This window comes from Loxodonta africana, chromosome 12 (assembly GCF_030014295.1).
Source record: "Loxodonta africana isolate mLoxAfr1 chromosome 12, mLoxAfr1.hap2, whole genome shotgun sequence".
NCBI classification, from domain to species: Eukaryota; Metazoa; Chordata; class Mammalia; order Proboscidea; family Elephantidae; genus Loxodonta; species Loxodonta africana.
The window spans coordinates 58,372,518-58,393,447 of record NC_087353.1 but is presented as its reverse complement, the minus strand read 5'-3'; the positions used below and the strand labels follow the sequence as shown (position 1 = coordinate 58,393,447).

Sequence of the window (20,930 nt, the reverse complement as noted above, 5' to 3'; positions counted from 1 at the left end):
CCCTGCCTCCTTCATCTAAGTAACTCTTACTCGGCAGACCTCAGCTCATGCTTGGTTTCCTCACGGAAGTTTTCTCTGGCTCTCCTTGCTAAGGCTGGGTAGACACCGCTCTTAAGTGCCTCATAGCTTCCTTTTAAAACTTATTTTATTTTTTGTTGTTGAGAATATACACAGCAGAACATACATGAATTCAACAGTTTCTACATGTACACTTTACAGGTGCAACATTCTCCAAGTGGTGCAACCATTTTCACCCTCCTTTCCCAAATTGTTCCTCCCCCACTGACATAAACTCATTGCTCCCTACGTTTCCTATCTAGTCTTTTGAGTTGATGTTGTCAATTTGATCCCATACAGATAGTTCTTTAAAAGAGCGTAATGCTCAAGGCAGACATTCTTTACTGCTTTAGCTAAACTACCGTTTGGTATAAAGAAGACTTCAGGAGATATTTTTGGTTTAAGGTTTAAAGATTATCTCAGGGCAGTAGTTTCAGGGGTTCATCTAGCCTCAGTGGCTCTAGAAAGTCTGGATTCCAATGAGAATTTGAAATTCTGATCTGCATTTTCCCCCTTTTGATCAGCATTCTTCTGTAGTCTTTGATCAAAATGTTCAGTAACCTCATAGCTTCTTGCAAATATGACAAGGGTGGGAGCTGTTCTGTGCACCATTGTATTTCCAGAAAGATGCTTGGTGTTTGTCATGCAGTAGGTATCCAATACGTATTTGTCAAATAAGTAAAACGGATCATGGAGCATGGAGTTTGGATTTTCAAATGCTGTCCTACAGAACTCAGTTCAATCGCACTTGTCAGGGCTTCATTGAGTACCTGCTCCAGGCCTCCCTCACCCTCTTTGCAGGGCCTCAGAGTCTAGCTGGCCCTTAGGTGGCTTTGACCTGACCTTCCTCTGTGCTTCTCTCCCCAGAAGAGATGGAGGATGTGAGTGAAGAAGTCCCAATGCGGGACCGCTCCCACATTGAGAAAACCCTGATGCTGAATGAGGACAAGCCAACTGATGACTACTCGGGTAACAGAGGAGGGTGATGGGGCTGGGGCTGGAGCAGCCACATGGCCAGAGAAGGCCAGAGCAGGGTGGGCTGAGCTCAGAGGCGGAGGGAACCACAAGAGGAGAGCAGTGGAGCTGGGGGCTCTGCCCTGGCAGAGAGGAGGAAAGAGCTGTGTGCTACCACCATGGGGACCACTGCAGCCTGTCTGTCGCAGCAGGAGAGGGCTGCTCATCACATTTGTGTTTTTTTTTTTTTTTTTGCCATTTAGAAAGCCCTTCATCATGTTTGGTTTTTGTAGTTTATAAAGTCCTTTCATGTCTGGTGTTTCTCTTCCTCCTCGTAGGATTGCAGTGGGGCTTGTTTTCTCCTCTCATTGATGAGCTCCCAAAAACTCAGAGCTGGTCAACAATGTGCTCCTGACACACACCTGGAAGGTGCTGAGCGAAGGAAGTCTAGCTAGCCTGACCCTTGGCTCCACGTTCCTTCCTCTCTGTTCTGCAGCCTCACCCCTGTAGGTGTCCAGTCTTGTCCTGGGAGTCCCAGAGTGGGGCCTCAGCTTCTTCCCAGAGCTGTGCTTTTTGCAGAAGGACACTTCGGGTGTCTGACTCCTCCCAGGAGCACCTGAGAGTGCAGTAATGGTGAGGGTGCAGGGTCGCTGTACATGGCCTACTGGGTGTCATGCCTCCCAGCCTTCCAGGCCTAAGGCAAGCATGAGTAAGGTGGGAAAAGAGAGGATATATCACATAATCACTGGGTGGCAAAAGGCCCCTTTCTACCGGGCTGACCCCACGCACAAGGCTGAGTGCGGTCTGTTCTGCCTTATGCTCTCCCTTCACTCTGCTCCCAGTGGTGCTGCAGCGGCTTCGAAAGATCTACCATTCGTCCATCAAGCCCCTGGAGCAGTCTTACAAGTACAATGAGCTTCGGCAGCATGAGATCACAGGTACAGCCTTGTGGGCCCAGAGATGGAGGGTGTACCTGAAGGAACAGGTTGAGAAGCCAAGGTCTCTCCATCCACCCTCATGGTTTACGTACTCCACACCATGTGCCTGTGAGGAGGTATGGAGCTAAGCTCCTCTGACGAGTCAGGAGGAACAGATACTCAGGAATGTGAACCATCTCTTTCACTGGGAGTTGTTTGTAGCTGAATTCAAGTTGGCCCCAACTCATGACAACCCTGTGCGTAATGGAACAAAACGCTGCCTGTGCCTGTGCCATCCCCATGATCTGTTGCAGATCGGACCGCTGTGATCCATAGGGTTTCATTGGCTGATTTTCAGAAACAGACTGCTAGGCCTTTCTTCACAGTATGGAGAGAGCGCCATAATTTACAAATCATAGGTAGTATTTCCTATATCAGCAGTTATGCACCAGCACTTCAGATACTGATTTCCGTATGCATTAAGCTCAAGGCCCACAAGGGCTCCCTGTTCACTTACGGCATCATGTCTTAACTCCTCTGATTGGCCTAGATTCCTCCCTCCTCCTTCTCTCTCATTCTGCTTCCCTTGGGTCTGGGCTTTTTAAAAAATTGGTTTTCAAAATAATAAAGCATTAGATATTCAAGAAAAAAAAAATCCAACCATACAGAATAGTATAAATTGAAAAATAAAAACCTCTTTCTTGATCTCTACCTTCTCTAATTCCATCCACAAAGACACCCCACTGTCTTAGTTTCTTTTGAATACTTCCAGACATTTCCTTGGCATACATAAGCATATAAAAGTATATCTGTTTTTTAAAAAATGGGATCATGTTATTCAAACTGTATGTGTACTGGTGTCGTTGGGTGTCATCAAATCAATTCTGACTCATAGTGACCTCACGTGACGGAGTAGAACTGCCCCATAGGGTTTCCTAGGCTGTAATCTTTACAGGAGCAGATCACCAGGTCTTTCTCCCACAGAACTGCTGGGTGGTTTCAAAACACCAAACTTTCAGTTAGCAGCCAAGCGCTTAACTGTTGCGCTACCAGGACTCCTTAGAGTATTAGAAGGTATATATTATTCCTACTTTACTGAAGAGGAACCTGATGCCTGGAGAACTGCTGGGGTGCCCAGGATCACACAGGCGGGATTAGGGGCTATAACTTTCCACTTCTCTGAGGGAGTACCCTGTTTCAAGGACCCCTTGATTGCACAGTGGTTAAAGCTAACTGAAAGGCTGGCTGTTCGAACTCACCAGCTGCTCCACAGGAGAAAGATGTGGCAGTCTGCTCCCATAAAAATTACAGTTTTGGAAATCCTATGGGGCAGTTGTACTCCGTCCTGTATGGTCACTATGAGTCAGAATCAACTCGATGGGAATGGGCTTTGGGTTTAAGATAAAGCTAAGTCCTAGGAGACCAAGATGATGTCTTATAAATGGTAGGCACACATGTGTTGCCTAGAAGTGATCACATGCCCAGCCCCTCCCTTCCACCTGTGAATACAGCGAGATGCACAGGCAGGAAGGGACAGGCAGGCTGAGGGGTAGGCAGGAAAATCCTGTTATAGCCACAGAGATTCCATAAAGAGTCTCTTAAACAGGCCCAAGAGGCTGAGGGAAACTCTGGGCTTCCAGCTCTCAGAAACAGGCCACAAGGAAGGCTTTTCCGGGGTGCTGCTGTTTTAGCTGGAAACCTTGGCGGCGTAGTGGTTAAGTGTTACAGCTGCTAACCTAAAGGTCGGCAGTTCAGATCTGCCAGGCGCTTCTTGGAAACTCTGGGGCAGTTCTACTCTGTCCTGTAGGGTCACTATGAGTCGGACTCGATTCGATGGCAACAGGTGGCTATTTTAGTCCTCTACAGTGGGGGGCATTACTGGCATATAGAGCAGGCCACAGATGAGATACTGGGGGACAGGGTTATAGAGGAGCTGCCCAAAGGCACTGCCAAGAGACTTGAGAGACCGAGAAAAGCCAAGTCCAGATAGTGAGAGCGGCACCAGGAAACTACATGCTCCCTTGGGAGCACCATTCCCTGAGCAGCCTGGAGCCCCCTTGCCTCTGCTGCTGTTAAGACTGCAGTGTTCATGGAGGGCCAAACCACTTGGTCTTAGAGCTGGGAAAGAAGGATGGTGTGGAAGACAAAGGAAAACAGCTGAGAGACTTTGTAACCTCACACCAATGCCTATACATCCATGATGAAGCAGAAGAGGTGCCTTTAGATTTGCCAGAAACGGGATACCAAAACCAAACCAAACCCACTGCTGTCAAGTATATTTGATTCCAACTCATAGAGACCCTGTAGAACAGAGTAGGGTTTCTAAGACCATAAATCTTTATAGAAGCAGATTGCCACATCTTTCTCCCACAGAGTGGCTGGTGGGTTTGATTTGCTGACCTTTCACTTTAGAGAAAGAAAACCATACATCAAAAAGCAAGGTAGACTCTATAAATAAGATGGGGACTATGATGCATACTGACATTGCTCATAGGCTACTGGGTGGTGCACATGGTTAAGGTTGGTGGTTTGAACCCACCCAGAGGTGCCTTAGAAGACAGGGCTGGTGATCTGCCTTTGAAAGGTCATAGCCTTGAAAACCCTATGGGACAGTTCTACTTTGTACACAGGGGTCACCATGAGTCTGAATCAACTTGATGGCAACTAGCAACAATATTGCTTATATGCATTAGAATATCTGAAAGAATGCATAAGAAATTTGTAGCAATTACCTCTTAGTGGGGGTGTGACAGCCTGGGCCAGGGATGGGAGACTTATACTGTAAATCTCTTTACATTTCTGATTTTCAAACATAAAAATGTTAACATAAATGAAAAACATTGCATGCCTACTGTTTTTAGGACTGTCTGCCAGGCTCAAGAGACAAAGACGCCTAAAGAACGTCAGTGCTGAACTCTGCAGGGCTGGGCCTGTGGGCTAGTTCAGTGAAAGGCTGTGGGAATAGAGGCTGAAAATCAGCCATGAGAGTGGCCATACTCCATGTCAAAGAGGCTCTTGCACCCACCCCCTGGAGAACTCTGTTCTTTCTTCTTATTGACCCCAACTGGAGTGGCCCAGGCAGGGTATTCTCTCCAACATGGCCTTTGGAAGGACACTAAGCACAAACCCAAAAAACCAAACTCCGACTCATAGTGACTGTGTAGGACAGAATAGAGCTTCCCCAAAGGATTTTCAAGGCTGAAATCTTTATGGAAGTAGATTGTCAAGTCTTTCTCCCACAGAGCTGTTGGTAGTTTCAAACCACTGACCTTTTGGTTAACAGATGAGTATTTAACTGTTGTACCTTCATGGCTCCTTATATAGTCATACTTTCTGTTGAAGCTCTTAATTACAATCTATCTAATGTTGACTATTTTAAGCATGCTAGTATTGTTGAGATTCTACGTATTCAAGAAAAGGACAAAGACAAAACCACAAAGAACCTGTGAGTGACAAAGTCCCAGCAATCTGGAGAAATGCAGGTGAAGGAGCAATTCAGAAGCTAAGTGACATGTGAATTACCTAAGAAACCAAGTTCCATTCACAGAAAGAGCTTATTGTTGCAGAGGTCATATTTTCTATCAAAGCTCCTTCATAATCATCACCTGTTGGAAACAGAATGGGTAGACAGAAGGAGTCCTGGTGGTACAGTGGTTAAGCACTCGGCTGCTAATCAAAAGGTCAGCGGTTTGAACCCACCATCTACTCCATGGAAAAAAGATGTGGCAGTCTGCTTCTGTAAAGATTACAGCCTTGGAAACCCTATGGGGCAGTTCTACTCTGTGCTACAGGGTCACTATGAGTTGGAGTTGAATCGATGGCAATGGGCTTGGTTTGGTTTTTTTGGTTTGAGTAGTCAGAACCCCCCCCCAAAAAAAACACAAAACAAAAAAAACCACATCCATTGCTGTCCAGTGGATTCAGCTCATAGCATCCCTACACGACAGAGTAGAACTGTCCCATAGGGTTTCCAAGGGGCAGTTTGAGCCCAGCATCTGCTCCATGGAAGAAAGATGTGACAGCCTGCTTCCATAAAGATTTACATGTTTGGATATTCTATAGAGCAGTCCTACTCAATCCTGTAGGGTCGCTATGACTTGGAATTGACTTGATGGCAGTGGGTTTGAAATTTTTAGAAATTTCATGGGAAGTTTCAGTGGCCACAGCTAAGGGGGTGGTGGGGAGCTACAGAGGCCAAGGAATAGGCAGGGCCTGCCGTCCCGATTGTTCAAGGTTCTGTCAGCTTCTTTTACATCCCTCTTTATCTGTTATCAATCGAAAGAACAGAATTTTCATTTTTCTCCATGTAGAAGCTCTGCCCTCCCCTTTTAACTAGTCTCCTTTAGATCCAAACCAGGACACTTCACCCATAGTGAGCTCTCAGACAGTGACTGTTGAATTCACTCTCCTCCTCCTTCTGGTGCAGAGGCCAAGGGTCTGAACAAGGCCAAAGTCACGTCTTCTGCTGTTGTTTAACTGGGTGATGCACCTATGAAGCAAGAAAAGTACCACTGACTGCTCCACAGCTCAGGTGGACTGTCTGGGCAGACAGAGCACTATGAACAAAAGTGCCACTCCTGTAGTAAGAAACCTTGTTGGTTCACTTACATTTCTAATTCCTGTTGCCCACAGATGGGGAAATCACTTCCAAGCCCATGGTGCTCTTCCTTGGACCGTGGAGTGTCGGTAAATCAACCATGATAAACTACCTCCTTGCATTGGAAAACACTCGCTACCAGCTCTATACAGGTAATAGAGAAGTTTTCATGTGTGATTATTGGAATTCAAATGTCGTATGTAAAAGTACTGTGAAAACCTAAAATATTTAAATGAGTCTTCAATAGAATAACGAAAATGCGTATAAGAAACGAGCACCTTAGCAAACACAAAATCCTATTCCTGTGGCAAAACAATCCTTGAAACACCTTGCTTATCCACATACTCTGGGACCCCTGGGTCTGTTTCCCCGTGTGTTGTATTCCCAACTGATGCTTATCTCCTTGTGTGCAGGTGCTGAGCCCACTACCTCCGAGTTCACGGTCCTCATGCATGGGCCCAAGCTGAAAACCATTGAGGGCATTGTCATGGCTGCTGACAGCGCCCGGTCCTTCTCACCCCTTGAGAAGTTTGGTCAGAATTTTCTGGAGAAGCTGATAGGCATCGAGGTCCCTCACAAACTTCTGGAGCGGGTCACTTTTGTGGATACACCAGGCATCATTGAGAACCGCAAGCAGCAAGAAAGAGGTAATTCAACGCTCATTTCTGAATAGCATGAGCTTTGCCTTAGAAGTCTATTTTCGACAGGGTGGCAGTTAGGAAGGGGAGAGAAACTGTGGTCTCCAAGACCAGGAGGTACATCCTTTGCTCTCACCTCCTTCTTGTCACTGTGGTGCCACTTAGGTTTTGGAGGACGTTGTCTTCCTACCTCTCCAAGGACTGGCTTCATTTGGAGATAATCGGTATTTTCCTAAGAGGAGGGCTGGTTTTCCCAGGAAATAGCTCCTAAAGGTCCAAGCTGGGGCCAAATTGTCTTTGGGAGGCTTATTGTGTCCCGAGTGATCAAGGGCCTGGATTTATCCCAATACAAGCGTACTTAACCTCTAGCTAATTTAGGTCTGGGACTCCTCCTATCCCTAGTCCCTGCTTCACCAGGCCTCCTTCAACATAAATCTTTATCATGTTTTCCAAAGCCCTGCTTGCCTTCAGGTGAGGGTTCTAGGCTATGACATGGTATGTTAGGTCACTTAGGTATTACCATAACACAGGGCTATATGCACAGATGAGTACTGATGGGGCACTTGGAGGAACACAGGACCAGATGGTGGATCTCAGTTTATGGTTTTAACTCCCATTTTGGTTATTACCAGACCTTGTTTTATTGTTAGTAATAATATTATCACTAATAATTATAATAGTAAATTAACTCTGGATAATTTTATGCATTACTGATTGATCATCATAAAAAACTTTTCAAGGTAGGTAGTCCTAGTCTCATTTTGAAAATAAGAAAACTAAGGCAACAAGGGACTAAAAGAATTAAAATATTCTGAGCACCTACTAGGCAACAGGCACTGTGCAGTTATATGTTTTCCCACATTTATAGCAACATAGCTGTCTTTATAGCAATTTAGGTATTACTGTCATTTTGTAGCTAAAAAGCTAATGCTTAGAAACTTTTAATATACAGCTAGCCAGTGGTAAAACCTGAGTTCCAATCTAGGTCTTGATGTTAAGTCCTAATTTTTTTTCCCTTAAATCCCTCCTTTTTTTAAAAATTAATTTTTAATGTGCTTTAAGTGAAAGTTTACAAACCAGGTCAGTCTCTCATACAAAAATTTACATACACCTAGCTATACACTCCTAATTGCCCTCCCTCCAATGAGATGGCACAGTTCTTCCCTCCACTCTCTCTCCTCCTGTGCATTCGGGTAGCTTCTGGCCCCCTCTGCCCTCTTACCCCCCTCCAGACAGGAGATGCCAACATACTCTCGTGTGTCCACTTGATCCAAGAAGCTCATTCTTCACTAGTATCATTTTCCATCCCATATTCCAGTCCAATCCCTGCCTGAAGAGTTAGCTTTGGGAATGGTTCCTGTCTTGGGCTAACAGAAGGTCTGGGGACCATGGCCTCTGGGGTCCCTCTGGTCACAATCTGACCATTGTCTGGTCTTTTCATGAGAATTTGGGGTCTGCACCCCACTGTTCTCCTGCTCCCTCAGGGTTTTTCTGTTGAGTTCCCTGTCAGGGCAGTCATTGGTTGTGGCCGGGCACCATCTAGTTCTTCTGGTCTCAGGCTGACGTAGTCTCTGGTTTATGTGGTCCTTTCTCTCTCTTAGGCTCATAATTACCTTGTGTCTTTGGTGTTCTTCATTCTTCCTTGCTCCAGGTGGGTTGAGACCAATTGATGCATCTTAGATGGCCACTTGCCAGCATTTAAGACCCCAGCAGCCACTCTCCGAAGTGGGATGCAGAATGTTTTAATAGATTTTATTATGCCAATTGACTTAGATGTCCCCAGCCAATTCAGATTTTTTTAATTTTAATTTTATTTTCTATTGTGCTTTAGGTGAAAGTTTACAGCTCAAGTTAGTTTCTCATATAAAAGTTTATACACGTATTGTTATGTAACCCTAGCTGCTATCCCTAGAATGTGACCACACACTCCCCTTTCCACCCCAGATTTCCCGTGTCCATTCAACCAACTCCTGTCCCTTTCTGCCTTCTCATCTCACCTCTGGACAGGAGCTGCCCATTTAGTCTCATATATCTACTTGAACTAATAAGAGCACACTCTTCACAAGTATTATTTTGTTTTATAGTCACCAATTCAGATTTTTGATGCGAGTTATGAATTTTGAGAAATATGATCAGGTAATACAAGCCACCAATGAGGTGAGCGGCACCGATCTGTAGTATGACAACATATCAATAAGAGCTAAGTAGGGAATTTATTACAGGCACCTTTCCATTAGGTTACATGGGGAAACTCTGGTTTTCCAAATATGACACAGAAAAACCAAAACAAATCCCTCAGAGCTCCCTAACTATCACACAGGAAAGCAATAATCATGCTTGGAAGCCTTATCTCAAGACATAAAGGAAAAAAAGGCAGAAGTGTACAAAACACATCCAGGAAGCATCATCTACCTAATAGAACGTGCAACCTAAACAATGAGGCTCCAACTCAGGTCTGCTGAGCTTCATGCACTTCAAAAGGGACCCACCTTCCTAGCCAGAGCAATTAAGCTAGATAAATAAAGGGCATCCAGACTGGCAAGGAAGAAGTAAAAGTATATCTATTTGCAGATGACATGATCTTATACACAGAAAACCCTAAGGAATCCTCCAGAAAACTACTGAAACTAATAGAAGAGTTCAGCAGAGTATTGGGATACAAGATAAACATACAAAAATCAGTTGGATTCCTCAACACCAACAAAAAGAACATTGAAGAGGAAATCACCAAGTCAATGCCATTTACAGTAGCCCCCAAGAAGATAAAATACTTAGGAATAAACCTTACCAGAGCTGTAAAAGACTTATACAAAGAAAACTACAGTACACTTCTACAAAAAACCAAAAGAGACTTACATAAGTGGAAAAACATACCTTGCTTGTGGATAGGAAGACTTAACATTCTAAAAATGTCTATTCTACCAAAAGCAATCTATACATTTAACGCAATTCCGATCCAAATCCCACCGACATTCTTTAATGAGATGGAGAAACAAATCACCAACTTCATATGGAAGGGAAAGAGGCCCCGGATACATAAGGCATTACTGAAAAAGAAGAACAAAGTGGGAGGCCTTACTTTACCTGATTTTAAAACCTATTATACCGCCACAGTAGTCAAAACAGCCTGGTACTGATACAACAACAGATATATGGACCAATGGAACAGAATTGAGAATCCAGGCATAAATCCATCCACATATGAGCAGTTGATATTTGACAAAGGCCCCAAAACAGTTAAATGGGGAAAAGATAGTCTTTTTAACAAATGGTGCTGGCATAACTGGATATCCATCTGCAAAAAAATGAAACAAGACCCATACCTCACACCATGCACAAAAATGAACTCAAAATGGATCAATGACCAAATATAAAATCTAAAACTATAAAGATCATGGAAGAAAAAATAGGGACAGCATTAGCAGCCCTAATACATGGCATAAACAGTATACAAAACATTATAAAGAATGTAGAAGAAAAACTAGATAACGGAGCTCCTAAAAATCAAACACCTATGCTCATCCAAAGACTTCACCAAAACAGTAAAAACACTACCTACAGACTGGGAAAAAGTTTTTAGCTATGACATTTCTGATCAGTGCCTGATCTCTAAAATCTACATAATACTGCAAAAACTCAACTGCAAAAAGACAAATAACCCAATTAAAAAATGGGCAAAAGATATGAATAGACACTTCACTAAAGAAGACATTCAGGTAGCTAACAGATATATGAGGAGATGTTCACGACCATTAGCCATTAGAGAAATGCAGATCAAAACTACGATGAGATTTCATCTCACTCCAACAAGGCTGGCATTGATCCAAAAAACACAAAATAATAAATGTTGGAGAGGCTGTGGAGAGATTGGAACACTTCTACACTGCTGGTGGGAATGTAAAATGGTACAGCCACTTTGGAAATCGATTTGGCGCTTCCTTAAAAAGCTAGAAATAGAACTACCATACGGTCCAGCAATCCCACTCCTTGGAATATATCCTAGAGAAATAAGAGCCTTTACACGAACAGATATATGCACACCCATGTTCACTGCAGCACTGTTTACAATAGCAAAAAGATGGAAGCAACCAAGGTGCCCATCAATGGATGAATGGATAAATAAATTATGGTATATTCACACAATGGAATACTACGCAATGATAAAGAACAGTGAGGAATTTGTGAAACATTTCATAACATGGAGGAACCTGGAAGGCATTATGCTGAGTGAAATGAGTCAGTTGCAAAAGGACAAATATTGTATAAGACCACTATTATAAGAACCTGAGAAATAGTTTAAACTGAGAAGAAAACATTCTTTTATGGTTACGAGGCGGGGAGGGAGGGGGGAGGGAGCATTCACTAATTAGATAGTAGATAAGAACTATTTTAGGTGAAGGGAAAGACAGCACACAACACAGGGGACGTCAGCACAATTGGACTAAACCAAAAGCAAAGAAGTTTCCTGAATAAACTAAATGCTTCGAAGGCTAGCGTCAAAGGGGCAGGGGTCTGGGGACCATGGTTTTAGGGGACATCTAAGTCAATTGGCATAATAAAATCTATTAAGAAAAATTCTGCATCCCACTTTGAAGAGTGGTGTCTGGGGTCTTAAACGCTAGCAAGCGGCCATCTAAGATGCATCAGTTGGTCTCAACCCATCTGGGTCAAAGGAGAATGAAGAACACCAAGGACACAAGGCGATTATGAGCCCAAGAGACAGAAAGGGCCACATGAACCAGAGACTACATCATCCTGAGACCAGAGGAACTAGATGGTGCCTGGCTACAACAGATGACTGCCCTGACAGGGAACACAACAGAGAACCCCTGAGGCAGCAGGAGAGCAGTGGGATGCAGACCCCAAATTCTCATAAAAAGACCAGACTTAAGGGTCTGACTGAGACTAGAAGGACCCCGGTGGTCATGGCCCCCAGACCTTCTGTTGGCCCAGGACAGGAACCATTCCCGAAGCCAAGTCTTCACACATGGATTGGACTGGACAATGGGTTGGAGAGGGATGCTGGTGAGGAGTGAGCTTCTCGGATCAGGTGGACACTTGAGGCTATGTTGGCATCTCCTGCCTGGATGGGAGATGAGAGGGTGGAGGGGGTTAGAAGCTGGCGAAATGGACAGGAAAAGAGAGTGGAGGGAGAGAGCAGACTGTCTCATGAGGGGGAGAGTAATTGGGAGTGTGTGGCAGCAAGGTGTATATGGGTTTTTGTGTGAGAGACTGACTTGATTTGTGAACTTTCACTTAAAGCACAATAAAAATAAAAATAAAAATAAAAAAAAGGGACCGACCTTAACACTAAATGCATTACGACCAGAATAAAGTACTGCCTATGAGGTCCAGAGGCATAAAAAGTGGCGGGTGTACAGTTACACCAATAGCATCCTCTCTCTCTCTTTTTTCCAATTCCCTGACTTCTTTCCTTCAGCAGCTTTGCCACTGCCCCAGGTCATTTTAGAAGTAGGAAAATCTCCATTTAGACAAAAACATTTCACTTCCCGGGAGACTTGGATTCCACGTAGCTTGACAAGGATCAAGCTGTTCTTGGTTGAAGGTTGGCAAGGAACAGGAGATACACAATTAATTCTTTAAAAGTTTTTAGAAAACCAGAAAATCCCTAGTGTTTTTACCTGTTTCAGCCCTTGGAATGGTTCAGTGCTGAAAGGAGGTGCAAGGGATTTTAAGGAATGCCTACTCAGTTTGATTTCTCATTCCTGCTTCCTAAAGGTTACCCCTTCAATGATGTGTGCCAGTGGTTCATCGACAGAGCCGACCTTATCTTTGTCGTCTTTGACCCAACCAAGCTGGACGTGGGTCTGGAGCTGGAGATGCTCTTCCGCCAGCTGAAGGGACGTGAATCCCAGATAAGGATCATCCTGAACAAGGCTGACAACCTGGCCACTCAAATGCTTATGCGGGTTTATGGTGCTCTCTTTTGGAGCTTGGCCCCTCTCATCAATGTCACAGAGCCCCCAAGGGTTTATGTTAGCTCGTTCTGGCCACAAGACTATAAGCCCGACACCCACTGGGAACTGTTTCTACAGGAAGAGATCTCCCTTCTGGAAGACCTGAACCAGGTGATTGAGAACAGGTTGGAGAATAAGATTGCCTTCATCCGCCAGCATGCTATTCGAGTCCGCATCCATGCCCTCTTGGTTGACCGCTATCTGCAGACTTACAAGGACAAAATGACCTTCTTCAGTGATGGAGAACTGGTCTTTAAGGACATTGTAGAAGATCCTGATAAATTCTACATCTTCAAGACCATCCTGGCAAAGACCAATGTCAGCAAATTTGACCTTCCCAACCGTGAGGCCTACAAGGACTTCTTTGGCATCAACCCCATTTCTAGTTTCAAACTACTCTCCCAGCAGTGCTCCTACATGGGAGGTTGCTTTCTGGAGAAGATTGAGCGGGCCATTACCCATGAGCTTCCCAGCCTCCTGGGTAGCCTTGGGCTAGGGAAGAATCCAGGTGCTTTCAACTGTGACAAGACAGGGTGTGGGGAAACCCCAAAGAATCGCTATAGGAAACACTAGATTGTTGTGTAGCCATTCTCAAGTTCCTATTGGTGAACGAGCTTGTGTCCTGTCTGAGAAATCCTGGTTTATTAACCCTTTGAGCCACACTGGTGAGAATTAGGCATTGGAGATTTGGGAGTTAATTGAGTCCATGGGTCAGGGGAGGAGAGTGGAAACTGTGAATTATGGTGTGCTCGTTTTGTTGCTTCAGCTAGGAGGCCTGACTGAGACAAGTCAGGCTACAGCTGCTTTTCCAGGCCTTCTCTTGGAGGGACAGAATGCAGTGACATTCTACTATGTACTGAATTAATAAGGGTGAAATAAGCTAAAAGCGGCTGAAATTCCTTTTTCTTTACGAGCTAGGAGAGTGAAGACCTGAGTTACAGAGAGTCCTCAGGTCCATTTTGGTTTCCTTCCACATGCAGTCTCCTGTTTGCTCCCCAGACCTCTGCTGCCTCCAAAGTTTGGGCTGACTTTCAACAGGGGGCAGTCTCTTAGGTCTAACTCTACCTAGGTTTTCAGCCTATCTCCAGGATCTCTTCCCTGTTTCCTGAAGGGGTAAGGCAGTGCCTTAGGCTTCCAGACCCCTATAAGCAGGAGAGTTCCCAGGTTAGGATAAGAGCTGCCTCCTTCACAGCCAGTTCTCTGATGGAGACTTCTTAGCCAGCTGGGAGCTGGACCTGTTAGCAGCTCCAAGAGGAATGTGAGTGTTCAGTGTATTCAGGTAACTTACTTCCTGGAAGTGACTTAAGTGAGAGTATTAGAAGGGCTCAGAGGGTTACTTGGTTTGCAGTGTCTTTGTCTGTTGCATGTCTTGGAAAATTCAGATCCCAAAGGCGTTGGGTTTCAGAGAGGAAAACAGAGGTCTTGCTCCTTTTCATTAGGGACTTCTCTGGGCAGCCAGCCTCTCCTAAATTTCAGAGATTGTTTCCACACTTTCTTTTGTGGGAACACTTGGCGAAAGAATCCTTCCTTCCCAGTTTTCACCACCATGTCCTTTTTTCCTTTTCTTCTCCATTCCCTGATGCACCAAACACGGAGAATTTAGTTTTTATGAGTCGGAACCAGGTCCAGCTACTCTGTGCCATTGTTAATGAGGCTTAACATTCAGTTTCCCACCTGAACTAGATGCTGATGTCCACATCCTGTGCCCTGGGAAAGCAAGGCCTTCAAAAATCAGTGAGTGTGAATATGTGTGAATGTTGTCGGAGAGGGATTTGGGAGATACCACAGATGAGAGGGCACATAGAAGGAACTTCTTGTGGGAGACTTCTGCCTGGCTGATATGCACTGCCACTGTGGAGGGCAGGTTGGGGAGAGCCTGGACAGAATCAGCAGCCTTTTGAGGAAATGTGGATGGGTGAGTGGTTTGTAAAAGCCCAGGGCACTTGGCTAAAGCTGCCTGGAGGGGCTCCTCTCAGCATAGGGAGTCAGCTGTCCTGGGGACTCAACCACGGGCCTAGGTCAGGAAGTTCTGGACCAGAGGGAGAGTGAAAATGAAGCCAAGGCAATCTGAGAAGCAGGCAGTGTGAGCCAACTGTCTATCAGATTAGGGCCATGCAGAGGCTGCAGTTTGGGAGCTCCTTTTTCCCAGAACTGTTAGTGCTCTGGTGCATGCTGCCCAGCGGCTGCTGCTTTTGGCTTTGCAGAGGGCCTGCAACCTTCAAGAAAACCAGAGGCTCCAAAGCTTCTGGCATACTGTTTTTAAAGGGTCAACCAGAAAAGAAAAGGGATTGATGTAAGGGACAGGTACGGAGCCTGGTGACCAGGGGCTGATGAACTGGAATCTTGGACTTTTGAACTTGGACTGATGAACTTGAACTTGGACTTTTCTTCTAAAAAACCACCTAAAACCCTTGCCTTCTCTCTCCTTCATTCACCTTTGTGGGGGTCTGCCCTCCCACCTCTCTTCTTAATGTTCCTTAGTACATATCTGTGTTTGTCAGTGCAGTAAGGGAAGTAAAAAATGGCAGCAGTGTATGGGCATTGTCACAGCTGTTGATGTCACCCTTGCTTTGGGGAAAGTGGGTGGAATGAGGCTAATGAATTCATACAATGTTTATATTTTTGGGGGGCTACATTATCAGTGTGCTCTTTTGTTTCTTTTCCCCTTTACACTTTTCTTCCTCCATCTATTTTTCTTTTCATATTCCTTTTCTCTTTGAATTCTTTTTCTCTTCTCCTCACTCCTTGACTCACCTCTTCACTAACTGCCCACAGGCCTGTCATTCAGTCAGCACATGTACTAAGTGCCTGGTTTTGCCCAGCTCTGTGAAGGTGGATTTCCAGCAGAATTCTGCCTCTTTGGGAGTGGTGGGGTCTGGGGGAAATCTAGGATCCAGAGATCCCCCCAAGAGGAGTATTTGTATTTGTGCCTGAACAGTTGCTGTTTCTCTCCAAACTGAACCTTCTAGTGTTCTTTTAATTCTGATTTCATCAGGGAGAAAGTCTCAATAAAGTTCCAATCTCTCTTTAACACCTTGTACTTTCTGGCTGTCTCCAACCAATTTAATCTCTATCTTCTTTTCATCTAGTAGAATGTGCTGATTTTTTAAGCTTTTTAGGGATAGACTGAAAATTTATAAATTGTCCACTCTTTGTTTTGGATGCTTCCGCACCTTCTTCAGCACCGTCCCTTCTGCATGTAGCCTCCCAGGTGCTCAAAGATGACTACTTCCCTCAGTTGGCTGTGAAATCGAGGCCTAATGTTGTATGATCTGAAACTTTAAGAAATACTCTCTCCCCAGTGCCTGAATTTGTCATTGTCCCTGGCTCTTTTAATAGGGGTTACTTGAAATTTCTATTCCCAGTTCAGGTACAGTTAGACCATTTGGCTAATGCTATCAACCATATAGCTACCTACATGATACCCAAAGATTCTGGTGGAGGAGGCCAGAAAGGTCTGCCCTGAGTTGTGAGGATGGCCTCTCCCCTTGGCTTCTCCAGAAAGTGATTACCTCAGGCACACGGTGTGGGTTTGGGCCTCCTAGCTGTACTTGTCTTTAAAGAAACTTGAACATACCCCTTGACTGTGTGGGTTTGTGCCCCTTCCACTACACTTTGCTGTCTCCATGTCCCCTCCAGAGCAGAACTCCTTTCATGTTCAAGCTTTAGCTCTGGGATCCTCCTGAGGAGTTTCACACCCTTTCCTGAGAGCACATTTTGAAAGGGAAGGAACTGGGTGCCAGGGAGGAGAAGGGAGGTTAGAAAGAACCAAAAAGAGGAATCTGAGACCTAAGAACTCACTCTACCATGACGGAGCCATGTCAAAAAGATGCCACATCCTCTGTTCCTAACTCAGGAGGGGCCGAGCTTAGGATGTGTAGGGCAACGCAGTTTGCTTCTTCCCTCTCCCTTGCTCTCCTTCTGATTAGGAGGGTCTACGGGCCAGTCTTTGAGCAGCCCAAGGCCCCTCCCTTCTCACCCATTCCCATACCAGGTCACCTCACCTACCCATATCTGCAAATGCTGTCTCTCCAGGATTGGGAGAAATACAGAGCTTTTCTCTGGGTGAGACCACCAGCAGAGAAGGCATGTTTTGAAGATATAAGTATTTAATATGTCAGAACCTGCCTCAAAATTGTGCTGTTTCACGAGCCTTGTGCCCTACCACCTTTGTATTAAGTCTGCCATTAAGATAACAGGGAAATAGAAACACAAAATGGAGAAAGCAAATGCAAAGACTACTCTAAATATAGCCAGACAACATGAGGGGAATGAGTAGTGTCCTTAAGGGTATGTGTATTTACTGTCAAGGAAGATGTGTAAGGAACACATGGAAATGTGTGTGTGAAATCTGAGTGAAACAGAGGTATGTGTGTGTGAAATGTGTGTGTAAGGAGCATGCGAAATGTGTGTAAGGTGTGTATGTGAAACTTATGTGTAAGGAGCATGCAGAAATGTGCGTGTAAACTGTGTGAAATGTGTGAGTGTATAAGGAGCATGGAGAAATGCACATGTAAAGTCTGTGCGTGTGAAACGTTTGTGAGCTGTTGGCCACATACGCCCAGGTACCTAGCACAGTGCCTAGCACCTATGTGCCACTGAATGAATAAGTGGGTTGGAGGGGGAGAACAGGTGTGTGTGCATTGTCTGTCATGTGTAGGGATCCAGGGGTCAGTAGGTATATCAGGTAGGTGTGGTTGTGAGGTAGTAATTGTGTTAATTGTGTGAATGTGAGTATGGATTACAGATCACGGAGCCAGTGTGTAGGCAGGTGTGTGTGGGGGGTGGTGAAGTGGGTTGTCCCATGCAGATTGAAGACCCAGGGAGATCCAGTCAGGGAAGGACATTGTATCAGTCTCTAGGAGTTGGATCCTTCCCAGGTGAACTGAGGAGAAAGTCTTAGAGAACTCATAACTACTGTATACCACTGAGTTTCTAACTAGTCCTCAACTGATGAACATTTAAACCATTTCCAGTCTTTTGCTATTAAAAATACCACCCCAAACTGATAGAGTTACCTATTGTTTGCTTCCCTTCATGGAAGAAAAAGGGGATACAGGAAAACACGTTTCTGCTCATTTGTGCAAAGGAAACAGAGAGGATAAGCCAGATGGTAATGAGACTACCTACACGGGGTGTGGGACCAGGGTGGAAAATGGGGACGGGGCAGGGATGAGGGGAGTGTGACCTCCCAAGTACCCCTTTTTTGCACAGGTCTGACTGTTGGAGCCATAGTAGTGTTTCACATACCGCCCAAAATAAATAATTGACTCCCGTAGAGTGTGCAGGAGCACAAAATGAAGCACAAACAGTAACAAACGTGCACACTGTATTCGGAAGAACACAGCCACCCCGAGGGGATGGGGAAGAAGAGCACTAACCTAAGAAAACTTGGGGAAACAGCACTCTGACTGCACTGCATTGTCAGTATTATAAAGCTCTCCTCAAGAACTTCACACAGTTACTGTACTCTAGTTAGTAAGTTTGTTTTTCAAAGGGGATGGGTTAGCAATTCTGAGATGACTTTATGTATATACTTGGACCCAGCAAATACGTGTATTGTTGATAACAAGAGTCAGGTTTCTCACTGTTGAACAAAGAGTTACAAATAAGAAAAGGGGAGACTGGAATTACAGGTATCCGTATGAACTCAGGATTAGAAATTCAAGCTGGATTCAGAAGAGGATATGGAACCAGGGTATCACTGCTGATGTCAGATGCATTCTGGCTGAAAGCAGAGAATACCAGAAAGATGTTTATCTGTGTTTTATTGACTATGCAAAGGCATTTGACCGTGTGGATCGTAACAAATTAAGGATAACATTGTGAAAAATGGGAATTCCAGAACACTTAATTGGGCTCATGTGGAAACTGTACATAGATCAAGAGGCAGTTGTTCCAGTGGAACAAAGGGATACTGCATGGTTTAAAGTCAGGAAAGGTGTGTGTCAGGGTTGTACCCTTTCACCGCACTGGGACTGGGTTAATCAATCTGTATGCTGAGCAGATGATCCAAGAAGCTGGGCTATATGAAGAAGAGCGTGGCATAAGAGATGGAGGAAGACCCATTAACAACCTGGTTATGCAGAAGACATAACCTTGCTTGCTGAAAGTGAGAACTTACTAATGAAGATCAAAGACCACAGCCTTCAGTATGGATTACACCACAACATAAAGAAAATAAAAATACAGCTGGACCAATACTCAACATCAAGATAAACAGGGAAAAGATTGAAGTTGTCAAGGATTTCATTTTACTTGCATCCACAATCAACACCCATGGAAAGAGCAGTCAAGAAATCAAGGGACGCATTGCACTGGAGAAATCTGCTGAAGAAGACTTCTTTAAAGTGTTGAAAAGCAAAGATGTCACCTTGAAGACTAAGGTGCACCTAACCCATGCCATGGTGTTTGCAATTGCCTCATATCCATGTGAAAGGTGGATGACGAATAAGGAAGACAGAAGAAAAACTAATGCATTTGAATTGTGGTGCAGGCAAAGAATACTGAATATACCATGGACTGCCAAAAGAACGAACAAACCTGTCTTGGAAGAAGTACAACCAGAATGCTCCTTAGAAGCAAGGATGGAGAGACTATGTCTCACATAATTTGGACATGTTATCAGGAAGGATCAGTCCCTGGAGAAGGACATCATGATTGGTAAAGTAGAGGGTCAGTGAAAAAGAGGAAGACCCTCAATGAGATGGATTGACACAGTGGGTGCAACAATAGGCTTAAGCATAACAATGATTGTGAGGATGGCGCAGGCGCGGGCAGTGTTTTGTTCTGTTGTACATAAGGTCACTATGAGTCGGAACCGACTTGATGGCACCTAACAGCAACAACAGATAGATAAATGACAACAATAAAAAGTCAAACCCGTTGGCAAAAAGTTGATTCCAACTCACAGCGACCCTATAGGACAGAGAAGAACTGCCCCATAGGGTTTCCAAGGCTGTAATCTTTATAGAATCAGACTGCCACATTTTTCTTCCACGGATTGACTATTGGGTTCGATTTGCCGACCTTTCGGTTATCAGCCAACTGCTTTAACCACTGTACCACCAGGGCTCCCTTAGATAGATGTATATAGAGAGATAATAGATTTCATAAATACTAGGTAGATATATAAATTTTTTTATATATATAAACTAAGACTAGTTTTTATTATCTATCTCTCTGTCCATCCATTTTATCTCTCTGTCCATCCATTCATCCATCAGCGGATTTAGAAATACTGAAGTGTGTGTGAGCAAATGTGAGTATACATACATGTATCTCCTACCTCTGTCTGCTGATAGGGCCCAGAAGCAACCACGCAGTAGCCAGGAATACACCTAACACTCGGTGAGCAAATGTTCTGGTTTTGGCACTTGACAGCCCCATGCTCTGGGGAACACCTTAGTCCTGGGCAAAATGGGACAGCTGTTCACCCACCTAGCACCCAGATCTTGGTTTTTAACTACCATTCTCCAGTAAAAGAAACCAAACCTCTTTGGAGAATGTACAAGATAAACCTGGAACGTCTTCTAGTGCCAGAAAGTAAGGAAGTTCTCAGAAATGATGGGGGTGCATCAGAAGGATGCAGGATCCAACTTGAAGGTGCCCCCAATGGCAAAATCTAGAACAATTTGAGCAACAAATGATAGTAATGAGTTAAAAGCCAGCGAATAAAATAAATATCTATTAGCCTATACTGATAAAAATGTACAAGAAATGATGGAAACAGAAAACCCCCAGGAGGCAAACACCACAGCAGTAACTGTGGCAGCCATGAATTATGGAT

General features: G+C 44.5%; 1 protein-coding gene across 1 annotated transcript; it reads left to right on the top strand.

Moving 5' to 3' along the window:
* The first annotated feature begins 927 nt into the window (after nt 1-927).
* On the top strand, nt 928-20,238 carry SRL (sarcalumenin). The gene is made up of 5 exons (XM_023557419.2): nt 928-1,026; nt 1,854-1,949; nt 6,561-6,677; nt 6,939-7,172; nt 12,903-20,238. The coding sequence occupies exons 1-5, from the start codon at nt 930-932 to the stop codon at nt 13,712-13,714; spliced, it is 1,356 nt and encodes a 451-aa protein (XP_023413187.1). The 5' UTR covers nt 928-929; the 3' UTR covers nt 13,715-20,238.
* The last annotated feature ends 692 nt before the right edge of the window (nt 20,239-20,930 follow it).

What these genes read in the sequence shown, in the direction of transcription:
- SRL (XM_023557419.2), top strand. Translation starts at nt 930, where the DNA reads ATGGAGGATGTGAGTGAAGAAGTCCCAATGCGGGACCGCTCCCACATT. An exon ending in TCGGCAGCATGAGATCACAG is followed by an intron (nt 1,950 to 6,560) that starts GTACAGCCTTGT and finishes TGTTGCCCACAG; the next exon opens with ATGGGGAAATCACTTCCAAG. An exon ending in TCGCTACCAGCTCTATACAG is followed by an intron (nt 6,678 to 6,938) that starts GTAATAGAGAAG and finishes CCTTGTGTGCAG; the next exon opens with GTGCTGAGCCCACTACCTCC.